The 22714-nt window shown below is 36.4% G+C and overlaps 2 protein-coding genes across 2 annotated transcripts; one reads left to right on the plus strand and one right to left on the minus strand.

Annotated features, from left to right (window-relative positions):
- The first annotated feature begins 8019 nt into the window (after positions 1-8019).
- Positions 8020-11312, plus strand: LOC123924094 (probable leucine-rich repeat receptor-like protein kinase IMK3). Its single transcript, XM_045976859.1, has 3 exons — positions 8020-8465; positions 8702-10397; positions 10493-11312. Exons 1-3 carry the CDS (start codon positions 8418-8420, stop codon positions 11104-11106), a joined length of 2358 nt encoding a protein of 785 aa, XP_045832815.1. The 5' UTR covers positions 8020-8417; the 3' UTR covers positions 11107-11312.
- An 815-nt stretch (positions 11313-12127) lies between these two features.
- Positions 12128-17302, minus strand: LOC123924095 (sorting nexin 2B-like). The gene is made up of 5 exons (XM_045976860.1): positions 15884-17302; positions 15284-15493; positions 14868-15128; positions 12674-12760; positions 12128-12563 (listed from the first exon to the last, which is right to left on the minus strand). Exons 1-5 carry the CDS (start codon positions 16808-16810, stop codon positions 12483-12485), a joined length of 1566 nt encoding a protein of 521 aa, XP_045832816.1. The 5' UTR covers positions 16811-17302; the 3' UTR covers positions 12128-12482.
- Between the last annotated feature and the right edge of the window lie 5412 nt (positions 17303-22714).

Genomic DNA, 22714 nt, shown 5'->3' on the forward strand with positions numbered 1-22714 from the left:
TTTAGCAAAGTAGGAAACTTTTTTTAGGCCATTCGCTCCTTAACCTCTTCGAATCCCAGAGAAAGCAAAAATATTTAAGTGATGTTCTTATATATTATTTTTTGACACACGTGATTAAATCTTATATATATGCATCACCTTTCATAACAATTTTATATTCATTTGTAGTAAAGTCTATGGTGCACAAGTGTCTTAAGTTGTGCACCATGCACAAGTCACCAAAAACACTATAACAAATACGAATTTTACAAAATTCACTGTTGGATAGAAAGTTTATATCATATAGATCATCCATAAATTTTTTAAAAAAAAATTGAAAATCATTTGATATATTATTGAGACCTGTCAAAATTAACGGTTTATGGATTTTTATTCAATACCGTTAATTTTGATGGGTCTCAATAAGATATCAAATGATTTTCAAAAAAATTTAAAAAATTCATGGATGATCTAAACGATATAAACTTTCCATCCAACGTGAATTTTGTAAAATTCGTATTCGTTATAAAAATATCGAAGACTTGTGCACCATACACCACTTAATCAACTGGTGCTTAGACAAAGCCTTCATTCGTATATGGATCATTTGTATATGCAACACCTTGATATCATGTGCACTATTGCTATTATTATTTGTATTATTTTTACACATAGAAAATGCACTATTATTAATTTTCACCATCACAGTAAAAGTGCATACTACTATTAATTAAAAAATAAAATAATAAAAAATAATCATTCATTTTAATCAGTATATTTGTGGTAGATAAAATTACACCGATAATGTTGATAGTTTGTTATGTCATGTAATAATATTTTAACAAATATAAATTTATAAAATCTACAATGAATTTAAAGTTTATATCATTTAGAAATTATTTGTATTAAAATTTTACACAAACCTAAAATTATTTTATATGTTATCGAGGTTCGTTAAAATTAAAGATTTATGCATCTTTATTGAACATTTTTAATTCTTATGAATATCAATAACGTATCAAATTATTTTAAATTTGCGTAAAATTTGACATAGAAGATCTAAATAATATATACTTCTAGTTCTAATCAAACGGTAGATTTTATAAAACACTATTAAGTAAAATGTTATATATTGCGTAAAAAAAAAGTTATATATAGACACACAAAATGTTAATATTTGTTTAATATATTTTTAAATCATTTTATTTATTTATAATGATTTTTTATATAATAAAAACTTTTTCAAAATATTTAATCAAACAGATCTTAAAAAGTAGTTTATTTAAAGTTTTCCAAAAAATGAAATCACCAAACAACTTTAACTTTATTTCTAAAGCACTTATTTTGAACTTTGTTTTAAAGTAACTTTTAGGAAATAAAAAATTCGGGCCAAATGGTACCTAAATTGATTTGCGAGAAAATTGTGAAAAACCAAATAAGATTATTTGTTTGATAAAAAAAGAGTCGAAATCAATCGTATGTATCAAGTTATGTCAAGTAATTGCTTATATATATATATATATAAAGTTTTGTCAAGTAATTCAACATCTCTTAGACAAGATAGATCTTATGTTTATTTATGGTTACCCAATAATCTTAGGTTTGAATTTAACATTAAAAAACTTTAATGCCGTTAATTTTTTATTTTTTTATATATAAAGAAAATAGGACAAGAACCCAAAAGAAAGAAGATTACAAAGGATTTAACCTAGGAGATGTGGCCCTAAAACATCAACAAGGAACACAAAGCTAACAAAAGAAGGACATGTCTCGTAAAATAAAGTCCTGGAGTCCAACAAGCAACCAAAATTTGCTAGTGCATCTACGTATTTGTTAGCTTCACGGTGCACCATGATGTCCCACTTCAAATCTAGTAGCCGGCAAATTTTATCAAACAATCGCTTTCCCAACAAGACTACCACACTTCTTTCTTGGATGGCTTCGGTCACAAGCATAGAGTCTCATACAAATCAACATGCTTGTAACTAAGTCTCCAAACTAAGCTAAGACTTTCCAAAACACCCCACAGTTTCTCCAAAAAACCATGCCCAATAAACTTTACCGTTAAGTTTTTTAGGAATATCTTATTAGACGTAAAAAAAAAGGTTTTATCAGTTATTATTTTTTGTACTTATTGAATTATACAATCATATATAAAGGAATGAATAAAGTTGTATATTGCATTACTTTTGAGAGTTTACAAGAGGTGTATATATACACAAGTATAGTAACCTAATTGGAGTAAATTAAGGAACAAATATCTCCAACAATTAAGGTGATTGACTCTATAGACTTTATACAAATCCTAAAATAATAATGATAATAATTAAATACTAATTATGCTTGATATCCCCCCGCAAGTTGGGCGACCTGGAAGAAAGATGCAACTTGGATAGTAGAAACTCGAACCGGGGGCGAAGCAGAGGCTTGGTGAGAATGTCAGCAAGCTGGTCGTTGGTAGAGACGAAGGAAACACGAAAACGGCCACGTTGAACGTTTTCACGGACAAAGTGATAAGCTAAGGCTATGTGCTTCATTCTGGAGTGGAAGACAGGATTAGCACTCAGATGTGTAGCACCAAGATTGTCGCAGTAGATGACAGGACCAGCTGTAGGAGTGTGACCAAGTTCAGTGAACAAAGAGAGTACCCAAAGGAGTTCACTGGCCGTGTCGGCCAAGGCTTTATATTCAGCTTCAGTGGATGATCGAGCAACCGAGCGTTGCTTGCGGGAACTCCAAGAGATGGGGGTGTCGCCAAGATAGAGCAGGTAACCAGTGGTAGAGATGTAATCATCTTTGTCACCCGCCCAGTCCGCATCTGAGTACGCATGGAAGTTCAGGGGAGCAGTCGCGGAGATGAAAATGCCTTTGTCGCAAGAGCCGGCCAGATAGCGAAGTAGGCGCTTGAGAGCCAACCAGTGCATGGTGCTCGGGTTCTGCATGAACTGAGCAAGTTTGTTGGTCGCGAAGGCAATGTCTGGTCGAGTAAGACTCAAGTATTGGAGACTTCCAACTAGTGCTCGGTATTCAGTCGGGGAGGGCAAGGGATCACCAGAGTTTTTGAGCAGCGGAGGAGTAGCAGTTATTGGAGTGGACGCTGGTTTAGCTTCTGTCATGCCCGACTTTTGAAGGAGATCAGTGATGTATTTCCGTTGTGAAAGAAACATGCCCGCAGCGGAAGGAATGACTTCAACACCCAGGAAATAATTGAGATAGCCAAGATCTTTCAATGAGAAACGGGCAGCAAGTGTAGCAATGAGACGAGACAATTCTGTCGAGGAGTTCCCCGTAACAATGATGTCATCGACATAGACGAGCAAGTATAGTGTCGCGCGTGGTGTCCGCTGAATGAACAAAGAAGCATCGGCGGTGGAATTGACGAAGCCAATGGAGAGCAGGAATACACGAAGTTCCATATACCAAGCGCGAGGAGCTTGCTTTAACCCGTAGAGCGCCTTCTTTAGGCGACAGACATGATCAGGGAAGCTTTTGTTAACAAAGCCAGGTGGTTGAGCCATGTAGACCTCCTCGTTGAGCGTCCCTTGAAGAAAGGCATTGTTAACATCAAGCTGGCGGACGGACCATCCTTGTCGAACTGCCAAGGCGAGGATGATCCGAATTGTCACTGGTTTGACGACGGGGCTAAATGTTTCTGTGTAGTCACAACCAGGGCGTTGATGGAAACCCTTAGCGACCAATCGAGCCTTGTACCTATCAATGGACCCATCTGGATTTCTCTTGATGCGAAAGACCCACTTACAACCAACCAAATTTTGAGCAGAGGAACGACCAACGAGTTCCCAGGTGTTGTTGCGATGTAGGGCATCAAATTCAGCCAACATGGCGGAACGCCAGTCCGGATCACGAAGGGCTTGGGTAATAGTACTAGGTTCCATCGGGGATGAGGGACGGACATGGAGGTTGAGTTTGTGGATGGGTTTGACGATGTTGATTTTGGACCGGGTGATGATCCCACCGCCATGGGGTTCAGTGGTCGTTGTGGGGGGAGAGGTCGTTTGTGGTTGTGGGAGCAATGTTGGCTGTAAGGAGGAAGGGGGGTCATTACTGGTCGTTTCATTGCTCGTTGTATTTGAGGACGAGGATTGGGATGTGGTCGGGGAGGAAATGCCAGACGGGGAGGGAGGCTCAACAAGTGAGGTATCCGGGGATGTGAGATTGGTGCTCGCAGTAGGTGGAGCGATGGTCGGCAAGACGGGCAGTTGGAGTGGACCAGTCTGTGAGGTCGTGGACGTGGTCGGTTGGGCCACCAGTGAACGGAAGGGGAATTCAGTTTCGACGAACTTGACATGGCGAGAGGTGTAAATCCGTCCAGTTGAAGGATCGAGGCATAGATATGCATGTTGATCAGCTGAGTAACCTACAAAAACACACATAGTAGACTTTGGAGCAAGTTTATGGTTAGCATAAGGTTTAATCCAGGGAAAACACAAACATCCAAAACATTTTAATTTATGATAATCCGGACTAATGCGGATGAGTTTAGAGTAAGGTGATTGGTGCCCGAGGATTGGGGTAGGGAGACGGTTAATGAGGTAGGCTGCAGTGGTCATGGCGTGAGGCCAGTAGGTGAGGGGAAGGCCAGCGTGGTGAAGGAGGGAGAGACCGGTTTCGGCAATGTGCCGATTCCGCCGTTCAGAGATGCCATTGTGTTCGGGTGTATGAGGGGGAGTGGTGTGGTGACTTATGCCATGAGTACTTAGAAAGGAACGAAGACCAATGTATTCGCCACCATTGTCAGTGTATAGGACTTTTATTTTGTGTTGGTAGAAGTTTTCAACTAGTGTTTTAAATTTGGGAAAAATAGATTGCACATCAGATTTTAGTTTCATGGGATATAGCCATATATAGCGAGTATAATGATCAACAAACAAACAATAGTAACGAAGACCATCAATAGATAAAACAGGGGAAGTCCATACATCAGAAAAAATTATTTCTAATGGATAAGTAGATGTAAGAGTAGATTCATGAAAAGGAAGTTTATGACTTTTATTAATTTGGCATGAATTACAATCTGATTGCGGAAATTTATTTGAACCTAAAGAAAAATGATGTTGAATAAATTTAAAGATGGAAGTTGAAGGGTGTCCAAGCTTGTGATGCCAGGAAGCAGAGGATTCCACTTGGACGGTGTGGGCGGAAGGTGAGATCGTGGGCAACAGATAAAGTCCATTCACACATGAGCCTTTATGGGTTGTTTGGCGTGTCTGCAAGTCCATGACATAAAAAGAGTTTGGTAAGAAAACAACGGCAGAGTTAGTTTGTTTGGTGAGTTGAGAAACAGAAATGATTTGTTGTTTCATGGAGGGAACATAAAGAGCATTAGACAAGGATAAATCATTAATTAAAAGTGTTCCAGAGTGAGAGATGTTTAAACCTGAACCATTCCCCATGAAGAGGGAGTCGGGGCCAGTGTATGGATGGTGAAGTGCCAGATTTGTAAGGTCGTTGGTCACATGATGTGTTGCTCCACTGTCGAGCAGAAAACCAGGCGAGGATGTGCCAGCAGTAGCGGTGTGGGCCTGGGCCTGGCCAGTGGTGCTCGGAGAAGAACGAGGAGGTGCGGGGACGCTGGGGTGTTGGGTCCGAAAGAGTTGGCAGTCAGCGAGGACGTGTCCCTTGGTGTTGCACCATTGACATCGACCAAGGAATGGTTTGCGATCACCTGGGCGTTGGTTGGTCGGTGCAGGTGCCTGACTTGGTCGAGGCTTGTTGTTGGTCGACCTTGCCTGAGCGTGCAGCGCAGTAACAGGAGCAGGTGATTGGCGTTGAGCAGCAGCAAGAGAGAGTTCCTGGATGAGGAGCTTTTCGAGGAGATCATCAAAGGTGATTGGAGTGTCCCTTGCGTTGACCCCATCAATGACTGCTCGGTAACCGTCATCAAGGCCGCGCAAGACATGGTCGGTCATGTCCTCGACGGAGACAGCAGATCCGAGAGAGGCGAGGAGATCAGCAGTTTGCTTCAGAGAGTGCATGTAGGTCGTGATGGATTGAGTACCTTTCGAGGCCATCCGAAGACGTTCCTTGAGTTGTTTAAGGTGACTGCGGGAGGCTTTGGCATAGGTGTTCTTGAGAAGCTCCCAGAGGTCGTGCGAGGTCTTCGTCTGGGACACCAAGGAGGCCACCTCGTCGGAAAGAGTGGTGAGGATGGCACCATAGATGAGGCGATCCTGGCGACGCCATGTTTGAAAGGCAGGGTTTGGTGATGTTACCGGAGGCGTTGCAGTGGTGGTGATCGTTGCTGCCGGCGCAGGGAACGATCCATCAGTGTATTTGAGTAGATCAAAACCATCAAGGAAGGCTTCTACCTGGAGTTTCCAATTGAGGTAATTGGTAGGGAGAAGCTTGGTGACACCGCTGAGGGTGATACACGCAAAGGGTTTGGAGGGTTCATAGGGGTTAGCTATGGAGCGAGAGCCATCGGAAGCCATGGGAGGCAAAGTGTTACGGCAAACGGAGAAAAAACGGCGTTTTCTGGTTTAACAGGGTAGGGCTGGAACGTTACCAACTGATACCATATAAAGGAATGAATAAAGTTGTATATTGCATTACTTTTGAGAGTTTACAAGAGGTGTATATATACACAAGTATAGTAACCTAATTGGAGTAAATTAAGGAACAAATATCTCCAACAATTAAGGTGATTGACTCTATAGACTTTATACAAATCCTAAAATAATAATGATAATAATTAAATACTAATTATGCTTGATATCATATGTAAAAATTTCAACTTACCCTCAAAAAATGTCATTTCAACTACAAAGTCAACATTAGTTAAGATAAACTCCTAGTAGTACAAACTTAGTTTTCTAAGACAGTGCCAATTTAAACTACTAATAAATCAAGATTAACTAACTTTGTATTTTTAGTCAATTTATGGTTGAAACATAGACCATATTTGACCTTCGACACGAGGATTTAGACTATGTGACCACATAATTCCCAAAGTGCAGGAACATGCACCTAGCCAGCTAGCTTAGGTAGGTATGAAAATTGGCAAGTTGGCAAGGGTAATTGAGTCATTTCATTGCATTTTGTAAGCTATTGGAAACTGAATATTGCAGAAGTGGGTTGGCCCTACACTGTATAGATAGAAGAAAGAACTAGCCGTTGGAACTTTGGGGTTCGGACATGCAATTAAAGGACATGTTTCTTTCTTTTTATATTACTCCTCTTTAACCTCCTCAGCACTCAACACAACCAAATAAACAAAACAAAATGTAGATCACACTTGTAATTTACGGGTAAACAATTCCAACCGTTTCTTAGTTATGAAACTCTTTAATAAAATTTAAGAGTATTATTTTTCTCAATTCGTCAACACCAAAAAAAAAAAAAAATTTAAGAGTATTAAAAAACGTAGTTGTAGTAATAAATTTAGTAGAAAAATATTGAAAAAAAAAATAGTATAAAAATACTAATTTTTTTTTTTGCATTAGCCCTCTGGTTTTCAGGGAAAGGAGAACCGATAATTCAGAGTTCAACTGTGATGTTAGGAAAGTTCTGTCAAGAATTATTTTTATCATGAATCGAACTTAAGTTCTTCCGAACGATCTGTTCCAGAGGGAACTCATTAACCACTTGAGCTCAATTCCTTAGTTAGAATACTATTTCTTTTTTGTTAAGTAGCCTAGTGGCTAGAAAATCCACCTTAAAGGTTAATAAGTGGAGTGTCCCGGGTTCGAACCCGAACTCCTATACATATAATGCGATGTTCCTATCAACTGAAGTAAGCTCACGAGGACAGTTAAAATACTACTTTTATATAGTAAAAATCAGATTTTTTTTTCTCTCATTTCTTAATGGTAAATTAAATGGAATTTTTAAGTTAAAAAAATAAAAAATCTAAAAACAATAAATAGAAGACATATTTTTTCGGTTTATATTGAAGTTAAAGATTGAACCCAAAACATCTAGTATACTAATCAAATCTCTCACTTTTAAATCAAACCTAACTACTTAATTAAAGACATATTTATAACTCACTCAGCCATTTGAAAACCTATTTACCAAAAACAAAACTAGCCGTTTGTGTTTTGTACCAAGAAGAGGCTTTCTTTGTAGTTTGCACCAATCCACCTGACAATTGTTTACAGTTTTTGTTCTCTCTCTCTCTCTCTCTCTCTCTCTCTCTCTCTCTCTCTCTCTCTCTCTCTCTCTCTCTCTCTCTCTCTCTCTCTCTCTCTCTCTCTCTCTCTCTCTCTTACCAACACAAGATTCCTCAATACCCCGCGCCCCACTCACTCATTCATATGACCAACATCACGTGCTTCTTCTCTGTTTTTTTGTTCCTGATTTCTCTCTCTTCCCTATTACATATTCATCATCCATAACTCTTCTTCTACTGTTTCATTTCTATGATCTATTCTCACTCACCACACTCTCTTCTCTAACATTTCAAAAACAGTGTCTTTATGGACACTTCTACTACAGAGAAGAACAACAACACCAACACTCACCAAGTAATAATCACTCTCACTCAAAATCTCTTTTCTGCTTAATTTCGCTTCTTGCGTATGTTTAGTATCACGAAGAGTATATTAGAATCACAGTGACCCTACATGATTTTATAGAAGTTACAACAGAGTGTAGCTTTTAGAAAATCACCGTGGATTACCATGATTCTGATATATACACTCAGATACCAAACATTGGTTAAACAAAGTTTCTAACTTTTTTTTGTTGACTTCCTTTTCAGATTTTGCAACTTGGGATGAGAAATGCAGCAAAAAGACACAATTTTTACACCAACCCACTTCATTTTTTCAGGTTAATTTTCATTTGCATCTTCTGGGTCAATTTTCTATGGCTTCCTATGAAGCCAGTTTTGTGTGAAGAGCATTGGGATGGAGTTGTTGTAACACAGTCAAATTTCTTAGCACTTCAAGCATTCAAAGAAGAGTTAATTGATCCAAAAGGGTACTTGAAAACATGGAATGATAGTGGCTTTGGAGCTTGTTCTGGAGCTTGGGCTGGAATCAAGTGTGCTCAAGGACAAGTTATTGTAATTCAGCTTCCATGGAAAGGATTAAAGGGTAAAATCACTGATAGGATTGGTCAACTTGAAGGTCTTAGAAAGCTTAGTCTTCATAATAATCAAATTAGTGGTTCAATCCCTTCATCATTAGGACTTTTAATCAATCTTAGAGGAGTTCAACTCTTTAATAATAGGTTAACAGGTTCAATCCCTCCTTCATTAGGTTATTGTCCTATGCTTCAATCTTTAGATTTTAGTAACAATTTGCTCACAGGTACAATCCCTGAGAGCTTTGGAAATGCCACTAAGCTTTATTGGCTTAACATAAGTTTCAATTCATTGTCTGGTTCAATACCAACTAGTTTAACTAGCTTGAATTCTCTCACTTTCATATCTCTTCAACACAATAATCTCTCAGGTTCTGTCCCTAATTCATGGGGTGGTAGCTTGAAAAATGGATTCTTTAGGCTTCAAAATCTTGTATTGGATCATAACTTCTTGACAGGAACAATTCCTGCTTCTTTAGGTAACTTAAGAGAACTTAGAGAGATTTCTCTTAGTCATAACCAATTTAGTGGCCATATTCCTCAAAGTATTGGTAACATTTCAAATCTTAAACTGCTTGATTTGTCATTGAATAATCTCAGTGGAGAAATTCCCATTTCTTTTGATAATCTTGATAGTCTTAATTTCTTCAATGTTTCTCATAATAACCTCTCCGGTCCCGTTCCAACTTTACTAGCACAGAAATTTAACTCGAGCTCGTTTGTCGGAAATATTCAATTATGTGGTTATAGTCCTTCCACTCAATGTCCCTCTGTAGCTCCTTCTGAAGTACCTGCAGCACCTTCAGAAGCACCGAAACACCGCCATCACAAGAAACTAGGTACGAAAGACATAATCCTCATTGTAGCAGGAGTGCTCCTTGTACTCCTGATAATAGTCTGCTGCATTCTGCTCTTCTGTCTGTTCCGAAAAAGGAAAACATCGAATGCCGAGGGTGGACAGGCTACAGCGAGAGCAGCAGCTGCTGCTGGAAGGACAGGAAAAGGAGTCCCTCCTATCGGTGGAGAAGTTGAAACGGGCGGTGACGCTGGAGGCAAACTGGTTCATTTTGATGGACCATTGGCTTTTACAGCTGACGATCTCCTGTGTGCGACGGCCGAGATAATGGGAAAGAGCACATATGGAACAGTGTATAAGGCAACATTAGAGGATGGTAGTCAAGCTGCGGTGAAACGATTGAGGGAAAAAATCACCAAGAACCAAAGAGATTTTGAATCTGAAGTTAGTGTTCTAGGGAGAATTAGACATCCAAATCTTTTGGCAATGAGAGCCTATTACTTGGGACCTAAAGGAGAAAAGCTTCTGGTTTTCGATTATATGCCTAAAGGAAGTCTTGCTTCTTTCCTACATGGTATGTCTAATGTAAAAGCTTTGTCATAATCATAATCATGCATCTTTTTTCTTTTCTTTTACTTATGAACTTAAGTGTTTTCTGTTTTTCTGCAGCTCATGGACCTGAAATAAGAATTGATTGGCCAATAAGGATGAACATAGCACAGGGCATGGCTCGCGGCTTGTTATACCTACATTCACATGAGAACATTATACATGGGAACCTAACTTCAAGCAATGTATTGCTTGATGAGAACATAAATGCAAAAATAGCAGATTTTGGTCTATCAAGGTTGATGACAACTGCTGCCAACTCAAATGTAATTGCTACTGCCGGAGCATTAGGATACCGAGCTCCCGAGCTATCGAAACTGAAAAAAGCAAACACAAAAACTGATGTATACAGTCTTGGTGTAATCTTGTTAGAACTCCTAACAAGGAAGCCACCTGGTGAGGCACTGAATGGTGTTGATTTACCTCAGTGGGTTGCCTCTATTGTTAAAGAGGAGTGGACAAATGAAGTTTTCGACGTCGATTTGATGAGAGATTCATCTACAAATGGTGATGAATTGCTAAACACTTTGAAGCTTGCTTTGCACTGTGTTGATCCTTCTCCATCAGCACGGCCCGAAGTTCAGCTGATACTTCAGCAGCTAGAAGAGATTAGACCACAGCTATCATCAGCCATTTCTAGTGATGAAGGAGCTATCCCTTCAACAAGTGAATAAATTGCATCATGTTTTGCAATTTTTTATTTTTGTTTCTCCTTAGTTTTAGATGATCATTAGGATAGTATTATGTTATTCTTTCATTCTTATATGAATTAAATTTTTTGCCTGAGTGTGTATGTATATACTGATGTGTGTGTTTTGATTCAGTGAGTGTTTCCTCTTTAACACTTAATCATTTCATAATGGAAACTAGTTTTGTTCAAGTTGCTCCTCTCCTCCCCACTTTTTTTCAAATCATGTAATAATTTCTTCACATCCTCTTTTACATCTGAAGTTAAATGAGTCTGAAACCATGACAATTTTGACTGAAATAGACTCTGCATACCATTAATAATCATAAAATCTAAAAAAACATTTGGGCAAGAAAACATATCCATGGAAAGATGGAAAGACAAGCAACTTGGCATCATATACTCCCCTAAGGAGTGAACAACCAAATTACCTTCTTTCCTAGAAGAGCAAACTGAAAAATCAACAGAATTAAGTATAATATCCATGTTCTTTTGAATTATTAAGCCAAATTTTGAAATAGATTGTGTCCACATTTTGGAGGTCCTGATCTTGAGCCCACCACAGAGCAAACAGTAATCCCAAAGTCTCGCACTAGTGGAACCATCACCATCACCAAGGAGTGATGTGATACCAACAACAAAAAGCAGCCATAGCCAAACTAGTATTGTCCCCAAAGAATAGCACCATAGCTGGAAACTTGACCAGCACCAGTTTCACCCACTTATCCTCCTTGAACACACTTAGCAACCTCACACACCCTTCCAGACCAAATTATGTCTAGTGACCCATAAATTTCCCGGCCTGATCAGTTGAGAGGACGGCCAGAACATGGAATATAACCTCTATAGCTGAGTTTAACTGTTGAAATAAAGCAGATTGTATGACACCCAACCAATAACCCCCTCATGTTGAAACCATGACTATTCAGAATACCAAATCTTACCGTTATTATATATACATATATAAGATACTACTATATGGAAGGGTGCCGATTAAGTCATCGGCCTAAAGAAATCCCATTGATTTATTACATAAAAAAAATTCAAAATTCCTGCAATTAATACAATTAACTAATTAAGTAATACAAGGGAGAGAGGAGAATTATATAAGAATGGCTTGCAATGATAGAAACTATCTATAAAGATTGGGGGACCACGATAAGTCAAAAGACATTTCCACATTGAAATATTGAACTTCATCAGACAATAATATATGCTGCATGTACAACTCTGGTTAGTTAAAATTATGTTCGCGAAATGTTCAAAGTATCTTTATACTACATAAGCTTAAACCTAATGAAATAAAAATTTAGAGAGTAGCATAAAAAGGATTAAAACAAAAATTTACAGCCAAAGTACATTTTAGCTGTTGTTGCTTGAGTATGTAGATGTTTCTTCTGCAAGCTTCTCCCACACAGCAGCCATCTTCTCTGCATAGCCTGCCTGTAAAATGCATGATGTAGAATAAATTACTGTTGGGAACCATAAATAGCAAAGCAATCTGATTATCTGATATAACAGCCTACAGAAAAGAGAAGATAAAGTAGGGTTACCTGATTGACAACAAACCCTCGCAGCATGTTTTGGAAGTCACTTTGCCTCTCCTTGTCAATTCTTTCAAGCTCACTCCTATTATTTTCCTGCAAAGTTTACTTGATATTAATTATTTACATAATATTCCAAGAAAGACTTCAGAGCGTTGGTTCCTTATAACAATTTTGTTTTTTCAATAGAATATTGATTTGGAATGGAATGGCATGATATGGGTTTGAATAACTAACACAGACAAAACAAAGAGACCCAGACCCTGGTCCAACCTAGCATCACAATTCAAAATTGATGGAAAAATTCATAAACCATTAGGTTCAAAACTCAGCATGCAAAATGACCTTAACAAGTTCAAAATTAATAAAGGGTGAAAGGTGGATACCCCTCGTTGCCATTCAATTCGGCAGCTGGGTTCATTCACCTATTTAGTCTATTGGGTTTCCCTGATTGCAAATTGAGTGGGTTCATTCACCTACGTTGGTTCATTCACCTACGTTGGTCTATTGGGTTCTTTCCCGACTCTTTCCAGAATTGAAACAACATTTTGTCCATATTTTCTAACAGTTTGAGACTTCACTTACGTTGGGAGCTATGAGATTGAAAGTCAACACAAAAATTGTTTACTTCCATTATAGATGGGTAAAAGTTGGGATGTCAGATGCATCTATGGAGAGCTAAGTGCGACAACTATGGGGTTAATATTAGTCTTATCATTTTAAGGCATATCTGGTAGAAAATAACCCGCCAAATGCATCTAGGGTTCCTTTAAGTTTCACGTTTGTAACAGTTAAGTCTTTTAAGTTTTTTACGTAATGTTGACTTAAAGGACCCCTTGTTGATGAAAAAGGCACATATGTTGGAGGAGATTAACTAGAAGGGTAACATTGCAACAAGTTTTTGTAACGGAGGATAACTTAAAAATCCTATTTGTTACCTAAAAAACTTAAAGGACCTAACTGTTACAAACGTGAAACTTAAAGAACCCTTGAATGCATTTGGCCATCCTCAAACTCGGATTCTATTCAAGTCTATAGGAGTCTGGAGTTTACAGAAAACTGATATATGAGTTACCACAATTTTGATGCCTAGAGTGGTAAGCTCTTAAAATTACATGAGTTAGTTCAAGAATTTGCAACCATGGATATGAGATGGTCGCCTTATCTGTTCACTTTTTTGCATATTTGGATACTCCACTCACTATCTCTCTCATGTGAAATTTTCAGGTATAGCCTCCTCTTAGCTTTCATATATGTTTTACGCTATCACTCATCGTCTTCTGCGGGATTTTGAAGCACCGAGCAACATAATAGTTATCCCCTCGGCTTTTATATTTGTTGTATGCTATTCCACTCACTAACTTATGTTTTCTGCTTGCACCATTAACCTAGGATGGATTAGTAGTGTCTTTACTAATTCAGTGATCGATCTGGTTTTTAAAACATTGGACTTTATATATTGAGATGGAAATAGATTTAGAATTCAAATTTCGATGAGTGACCAAATCTACCATTAATTGATTATTTGATCGAAGCATCCACAATGCATCAAAAGATGGAAATTAAATTCAATGAAACATTTGATCAATCTGGTTTTTAATTCATGATTTAGAAAATCTAAATTAGACCGTAACAGATTTAGAAATCTAAATTAGACGGCAACAGATTTAGAAATCAAGCTAATTGATTATTTTCATGGAAGCATTCAATGCAGCACTCAACAAAACATTTACATGTCATTTGACATTATCGTAGTTCTTTTTGTCTTTTTCCGCAAAACTTGTCTTTAAAGACATTTGCATTATAGACAGGAAGAAAATAATGTGAAAACATAATCATTACCAGTCAAATTTATTACCAAGGTGTTATAATGACAATAATAATATTTATTATGACAATATAATTGGATGCCATTGTTAATTATCCATAAGCGTAAGCGGGTGGTTGAAATTTAGGCAATATATCAAGCTCAGTCATGCAGTTATTTCTCCCTATGCAAACATAGACAATAATCTTCAAAAAAATGGCAAATATGGAGGCATGAAATGTACGGAAAAAAAAGAGAAATCAGTTCTTAAAAGCGAAAATATTTTATATGTACAGGAAAGGGGGAGCTCTAATTTACAAGAATACAGCGGAGTCAGAGTTATAGATGCTAAGGGAGAGGAGAATCCGAAAGGACAAGAATCTACATATATGTTACCTTGATTCGTTCATACTCTCTATCTGCACAAATTTTAGCGCTCTCAGTTACTCTAACGGCTTCTTTCAACTCTTCAATTTTCCGCATCCTAGTCTTGTCTCCGCCAAATATTCTGGATGCAGCAACTTCGAGCTTCTCAATCCGTGAATGTAAAGAAGCTAGTTCTGATGAGAGTGTTTGAACCGTCAACAATGCACTTGATCGGTCAGAAAATGCATTGTTGATGGCTAGCATTGTCCCAAGATATTCATGTAGTTTATCCTGCAACATAAATAAATTATTACTCATCAACAACAGAAAAAGATAGTTGGGGATCATACTCACTCAGATGCTAACACATAATTTTCATCGTATATTTATATAAATGGTTAAAATTTCTATCATAATCATAATAAGTAATTAGAACTTGCACTTACCAGATGTTTGATTGTTTGTGTATTCAGCTCTCTATATAACCTGCTAGCTTTGACAGCTGCAGTTGCTACATTTCTCATGTCCGCAGCTCGTACTCTCTGAGATTCAAATTCGGCTTCTTCCGACTCAAATTTAGTAAGTTTCACAAAAGCCAGCCCCAACTCACCCATTGTTTCGCCCATGTCTTGCTGAAATTTGACAAGGGATTCAGCCTGCAAACAAATCAATGCAGATAAACCAAGAAAATCAACCCTAGCAATCAAAGAAGGAAAATAACAACACAATTCCAAAACAATTCATTCAGTTCCACATGACCATTATGTCACGGCCCATATTGACAATGTGACTGTGGACCTTTTTATGAAACCCTAACTACAAGCCTACTCTAGAGCTAATGCATGCATCATGTTTGACATCTCTTCAATGAATTTCCAAACATGCACTACGAAGCCATAAGGGCTATCTACAATAGATCCACAATGAGTCTTACCTTCTACTAACATCTTATTCCATTTTGGTAAACAAAATCATACAAACTAACAAAGTTTTAATTTTGATTTTAGCTCTAACAAAAAACATCCAAATTATCAGTTTATCACTACCTGCTGAGAAACATTGCTAAGTTGTTGTTCAAATTCCATCAACTTATCCTTCTTGTCCATAAATTCCCTATCTTCTTCAACAACCAATGGCTTAGCAGCACCCCAATCATTAGTAACAGATTGTTTCAACTCCTTAAAAATCCTAAGCAAATCCCTCCCACTCCTAGCAGGCTGAGTCACATCATTCAAATCAACCGCCACACTCTCCGAACCAAACAACTGCCGGGGAAGCTTCACCGCCCCATCAAGCATCCTCGAGGCAACGTCGGTAGTCCTCATCAACGGCAACTTCCCTTGAACCTCCAAAAACAATCTCAATTCCTCACTCTTCCCAATCACAGGGTGTGACACTAACTTCCTCAGATACTTCTCCAATGCAACTCTCCTCTGCTCAACAAACTCTTCCTTCTGCATCACCTTTCTCTCCACTGAACTCTTCTCCGGCCTCACCGGAATCACGTAACCACGGTACGCCTCCGATAACCGCTCCGACAGTGTAACCACCTCCCGGAACCTTCTCCTTACACCTACTTCCGATTTTCCCGTCCTTGTCGTGATCAGATAAGTATGATAACTGCTTCCGCCAGGAACAAGTGAGTTCGTTAGCTCTTGCTCCTCTTGCGGATCGGAAACCGAGATTTGCATGCAATCGGATTCGGATCCTGATCCAGATCCAGTTCCGGAACGACTCGATTGTTCTAGGGTTTGATCGTGACCGTTGGAATCAAACGAAGTGAAAATTGCTTCAGCATAAGAAGGAGGATCAAGGAACGAATTGAAAGGCGATTTAGGACTTTGCGACGGTTGTTGAATGTTGCCGGAGGAATCGTTACCGTTACCGTTTCCGTTGCCGTTATCGTCGTGAAGAACCAGCGACTCCATTTCATCGTCTTGGGAAGCGTGAAGAACATGATCTTGATTCATCATTTTTTCTTCGATTCAACAAATCAAGAGCTTTTGGATTGAACGAAAATGGAGTTTTTGCGTGTCATTGGTAGTGAAGAAGATGAAGATTCAAAACTCGGAGCGAGTTGGATTGAGTTATGACTCGGTGATTTTAATTGAGTTGACTCAGAAACGCGGAATTGTTTGTGGATTTGGGAAGTTAGATGATAATCATATGGGTGACACGGTGCCACATAATAAGTTGAGAAGTCGTTTTTTTAGTTACGTGTCACGAGTTTTGAGTTATGGTTTGACGTGGAAGCCAAAGTGATTAATAAAAAGTGATTATTTTTTAAAGCTGTGAATGCAAACTAGGTTCGTAAAAGCCAAAACTGGGGGCAGTGTTTTTGAGGATTGGGAATGCTGACCAAAACTTCGAGTATAGCGTCACACAATCCATATGGCAAATGTTAAATGGATAAGCTGTATTTGAGCTGGATTATTAGGTGGCATTTTTTAATGTTTTTTCTTTGTAAGGATTAGTACATTATTATCTACTAGATATTGTAAGGAAAATGATCTATGGACACTTTATTTTCCAAGAAAATTCTAATGTGGACAATATTAATAAGTGGTTAATAGTAGCCCAGTACTTAAAAACAAAAAATTATCAGGTTGATTTTTAAAATTTTACTATTGAAATAATAATATAATTGATATGAGTTTGATTAAAATAATGAAAAATAAAAATGTAATTTGTACGTTATAATATTTTTTAGTAAAATATCAATTTGATCCATGATTTTATAAGGCACCGTCAAATAGGTAATTGTCTTTGTGAATATCTCAAAAAGGTATATGACTTTATTAATAAGTCAAGTTAGTCTTAAATTTTAGCCATTTACTATCATTTAAGTCTTTATATATTTTAATAACTTGTTATTAATTCGGTTCCCAACTTTATCCACTTACTATTAATTTAGTCCCTAACATATATTCATAAGAATTAATATGAATAAAATTTCACAAGGTTAGAAATCGTTTTAAAATATTCATAAAATCATGGACATATTTGAGAGAGTCCGACAAAGTTATGGACCAATTGGATGACTTATTCAAGATCGTGATTTTTTACTTTTTCAAGAATATTGTTGACAGTCATTAGAATTCTTGAAATAATTTTAATCACTAATCCACAATAGACCACTTATCAAGGTGAAAGTGATCAACCTTAGCACTAGCCTTATTTTCATACTACAACTTAAGACATAGTGTGTGTTTGGTTTGGCGGTGGCTAGAATTGAGTTTGGTAAAATTAAGTTTGATAGAATTGATTTTGATTAAAAGTGAGTTGAATAGAATTGATTTATGTTTGGATACACTAATGTAAAAGTGATTTCAATATTTGATTTTGTTTGGATAATTTGAATTGAAATTGCTTTTAAATGTGTAAATTACCAAAAAGGGTCTTTTAACATATGTAAAAGAGAAATGTTTTATTAAAATAATAATTTTCATATAACAAAAAAAAAATCAAAACAAAATAAGAATTCTCTAGAACCTGTTATTTATTGCGTCATTTCCAATGAAAGATGGTGAACACTCTAGACCTTCAACTATGCAATTCAACGTCTCTCAAGTTTCTCTCGTAAAATTTTATTTTCCAAAAGAATCAAGTTGTTTTCTTCTGTAATGTTTTGTGATTGTCCTTTGTTTGAAGCTTATCTAAATCGTTTTCCTCACTCTTTATCTCCCACTTTCATTTCTTTTCCTAAGTTTACAGATCTAAGTTTACAGATCTGCAACTAGAAACGCTAAAACAGGATTTAGAAGAAAATTTGAGGAAAGGGAAAATCATCATCATTGTCGCCAGTTCGTTTAAATGGAGAAAATTGGTTTACAATTGTACGAAAATGTAAAAGAAGCCAAGGGTAATTAGGGAAAAAAATTCTGTCATAAAACATGAAATCGCAGAATCACGTTGAGTTGACGCAGAAGCTTCAATTTGTAGCTTCAGGAATACTCACGTTTGAGTAGAAAATCATGTCTCAGGGATTGACGCCTGCTTTTAGCCAAACAACCCATTAATCGACGGAATCGCTTTTGAAGGCAGGAAACACGCGTTTGGTGTTGTCAAACGCCAAACCAAACAGACGCATAATCAAGTAGAGAAAATGGTGTGATATGATATGATTTGTTAATTAATGATGAAATAGGAAAAGAAAAAGAGTTTAAAAAAGATAACCAAACAGTGTAAAGGGTATTTTGCACGGACAACCAATCACAACTCACTTATTTGCCACATCACTAATTGACTCTCTCTCCCCCCTAGCGGACATGTGCCTACTATAGACTTATAGCATACACATCCATCAAACCCACTTGGGTTCTTTAAATGAGACTCACTTGATATTTTATATTATTTCACACTTCCAAATTATTTAAACAACTCAACTACATTTTTTAAAATATCCATACAACCCATTAAACACTCTAAAATGAGTCTCACTATATCCCACTATATCTCCCACATATATATGTTGGTCAGTTAAGAAGAAAAGAAACAAAATATGTCCACGTGGCACTTAAAGCACAATGGTATACAGATGAACGCTCTATTATATAGAAACAGTGAAAAAAGTGAAATATCCATGTACTACTGACAATCAATGTTGTTGTTCAGATAAAAAACATTACAAAACAACCGATAATTATGCTCTTAGTGTGTGTGCTAGGGCAAGTTGACTTGTTCTAACTGTGTTCGGTGACCAACAAAGCTTGTGGACTACTATTGAGACGAACTCAATGAGACGTAACAGACGGTCAGAGGCTGTAACGGGACTATCATAGGAAAGCTCACCCCCACTAGCTAACATAAAAAGAGATTGTCATATATCAAAAGTCTCTCTCATAATAGCAAATATTCTCACATCAATACATGATTGTTATTCTACTATTGATGATGCTAGTATTGTATGGAGTACTTGTTTGGGCTTGGACTAGAAATAGGGGGGTAGGGTATATGAAAAAATTATAGTTTTTTTTTACTGTCTTATGAGTTTATCGCGCGTCTTATTTTTATTCATCTGATACTTAAGTAGTGGATGGGTAAAAATGAGAAATTTGGGGAAAAAAAATGTTATTCGTTATTTAAGTAGCGAATGGTATTTGAGAAAATGGTAGAGCGGCAAAAGAATCTCTAAAAAAATAGGTTCGATGGATGAAGCTTTCTTATTGGAGTTGACAACAAAGCCTATTAAAAACACGTTTTTGTTAATACAAGAAAAATCAAAGACACCCATAAGAGAGTCATAGTTCTATCTAATTCTATAAAAACAAGTTCCAAAACCATGGTAGAGAGATGTGGTGAAAAGAAACAAGAATTATGATTGACATTGTTTCGTTGAAGAATTATCATAAGCTTGACATAGAGATGAAAATTTGGGTGGTTAATTTTTTAAATTAATAATTAAAATATTTAAAAAGTAATGATATGGCAAAACGATTCATTTTAATTGGACGGTCATGTAAACATGCATTACAACGTATGTGCATATTCTTTGATCTCAAAGAAAAATAAAATCTTGAATAAATATGAAAGAGTTAAAGGTGTCAAAATATAATTACTCATATAATAATTGTGATCACGAGTTTAACTTCATTTTATGAGTCAATTTTATAGTCAATGTGTTCCAAATGAAGTCAATATATAAATTTATGAGTATGTGCATTACAGCTTTAACTCATGATAAATTTATATATTGGGTTCAAAATTTAAATTAAATATATTAATTTTTATGGACTGAGATATTGTCATAAAGTTTTCAACTAAATTCTTTAAGTCAAGTGAGATGAAATTGGTCTTGACCCAAACTTTTTTTTTGGTTAAAAGAGATAAGAATAAAGTCAACACTGACAAATAACCAGCCGATTAAATACAGAGTATAACTATACATAGATCTCAAAACGGTTAGTCCAAATTTTATATATTTAAAAGATAAAACAATAGAGATTAAGAAATGCAATAGAAACTAAAAAGTATCCCCTTATTAAACAAGAAAACAAGGAACCTAGATTATAAAAAGCAATCAGGCATCAACATAATCCATTTTTTTTCTCTCTAAATTCCAGACCAATAGTTGTGGGTTACAAAATAGGCCTATACCATATTTTCTTTGTTTTTTTTCTCCCCCCTCTAAACCTTACCCCCCCCCCCCCCCCCCCCCCCTCCCCATTTTTCATAAATACTTCTAGAATGTGAACTGGGTCGATGATTGGTAGTCAAGGAGTTTTGGTCCTTCAACGGTGTCCTTTTCTAATTGATTCTTGTAGAGGCGTTGTCTCTTATCCGACAAATCAGTTGTCTTGTTCTTCATTGCATCATTCATCGTAATCTATTCTCAACTATATCCTCTCTTCTCACAATTATATAGCTTCTTGTCGTTACTTTCAAAAGTTTGTGGGTAAACGACTTCATAGTATGTCGTTGATTAATCATAATGCATGTTCTTATTGTTGTTCTTTTTAATTCTTTAATTTGATGATGATTGAGAGTGTTTTATCTATCAGCGAGGGATTGTTGGACTATGATGGTTGAGAACGTTATGATTCATCAAACAAAAGCTCTTGAATTGTTTTAAAATTTCAAAACAAATGTGATTTTTCTTGTGGTGGATAGATATTCCACCACCTTTGTGGGTGTAAATCAGAGAGTTTCATCTGCTCTGACCTGCAACTAAAAATGAAAAGTTGGGGTCATCTCATCTTTTATTTTTAGAAGGAGATGTCAATGGCATACCCCAATAAATTCTACCCTGTGACAATTTTATGTAATTTTTTTTATTTAATTTGATGAAATTTTTTTGCCTAATCTTAACTGCAATTTTTTTTTTCAATTTTAATAAACATATTTAATTGTAATTTTATTTTCTAGTGCAATTTTGCTTCATATAAAACATCATTTCTAATTCTAGATCTCGAAACTCCATCATTAATTTCAGATTTGAAAACTCAAAATTCCAAAAATACACTTCAAGTTTTAAAAATTGAGCGGAATATAGTAGTGCCATAGATTTAGAGAAAAAAAAAAAAAAAAACACATTTCTCATGCCACCAACTAGCTATAGAAAAAATAGACACTAGAGAAAGTCGATTGGACACATACTCACATCACACACGACAAACATGTATACACAAGTTTGTAATATTCATATAGCGCATTGTACTACTGTAATATCAAATTTGTTTTTTTTATGAGATTCGAACTCGACATTTTGAAATTACAAAGCTAAGTTCATATCATTGAGCTAACACTTATCACAGTACTCCCTCCGGTCCTTATTATAAGAAAAAAGTTATTTTTTAGATTCATAGAATATTTGATGTATCTAGTTCATAAAATTGTCTAGATATATCAAACATTCCAGGAATCTAGAAAACAATTTTTTTCTTATAATAAGGATCGAAGGGAGTATTAGTTTTTGATGAACTTGTAACAAGATTCTAATTTCTATCACTAAAATAAAATCCGTTATGGCTTCATGAGTCTGACATGTGAATGACTACAAGAAATTATTTTGAGCGTGGTATCTAAGAAAAGTCCCATTTCAATGTAGCCAATAAATTAAACACCAAAACTAGCTGGATTAGTTGTTAAGTTTTAATTTAGTCTCTAATCATTTTGGGTTAGAATAAATGTTGACGGTGGATTTAAAATTGCCCATGTTCGCACCCACTTTTAACTAACTATGAAAATGAAAACCCAAGAAATCAAAAAAAAGCTAAACCAAGCCAATAACAAACCAAAAGATGAGAAATAATTATTTTACCAGAAAATTGAAAAGACCAAGTTCATGCACCAGCAAAATTTGACAAGGAATTGTGTTTGTTCTTTTTCAGCTCTTGTGTCAATTTTCAGCTTTCTCACTTTATTTTGTGACGACTTTT

The sequence above is a fragment of the Trifolium pratense genome, linkage group LG4, assembly GCF_020283565.1.
Source record: "Trifolium pratense cultivar HEN17-A07 linkage group LG4, ARS_RC_1.1, whole genome shotgun sequence".
Lineage (NCBI taxonomy): Eukaryota > Viridiplantae > Streptophyta > Magnoliopsida > Fabales > Fabaceae > Trifolium > Trifolium pratense.

Excerpts from the sequence above, each read along its gene's own strand:
- LOC123924094 (XM_045976859.1), top strand. The coding sequence starts at position 8,418 with ATGGACACTTCTACTACAGAGAAGAACAACAACACCAACACTCACCAA. Across the intron at positions 8,466-8,701 it reads ACAACACCAACACTCACCAA|ATTTTGCAACTTGGGATGAG; the intron begins GTAATAATCACT and ends CTTCCTTTTCAG. Across the intron at positions 10,398-10,492 it reads TCTTGCTTCTTTCCTACATG|CTCATGGACCTGAAATAAGA; the intron begins GTATGTCTAATG and ends GTTTTTCTGCAG.
- LOC123924095 (XM_045976860.1), bottom strand. The coding sequence starts at position 16,810 with ATGATGAATCAAGATCATGTTCTTCACGCTTCCCAAGACGATGAAATG. Across the intron at positions 12,761-14,867 it reads GAGAGTATGAACGAATCAAG|GAAAATAATAGGAGTGAGCT; the intron begins GTAACATATATG and ends TAAACTTTGCAG. Across the intron at positions 12,564-12,673 it reads GAGGGTTTGTTGTCAATCAG|GCAGGCTATGCAGAGAAGAT; the intron begins GTAACCCTACTT and ends TGCATTTTACAG.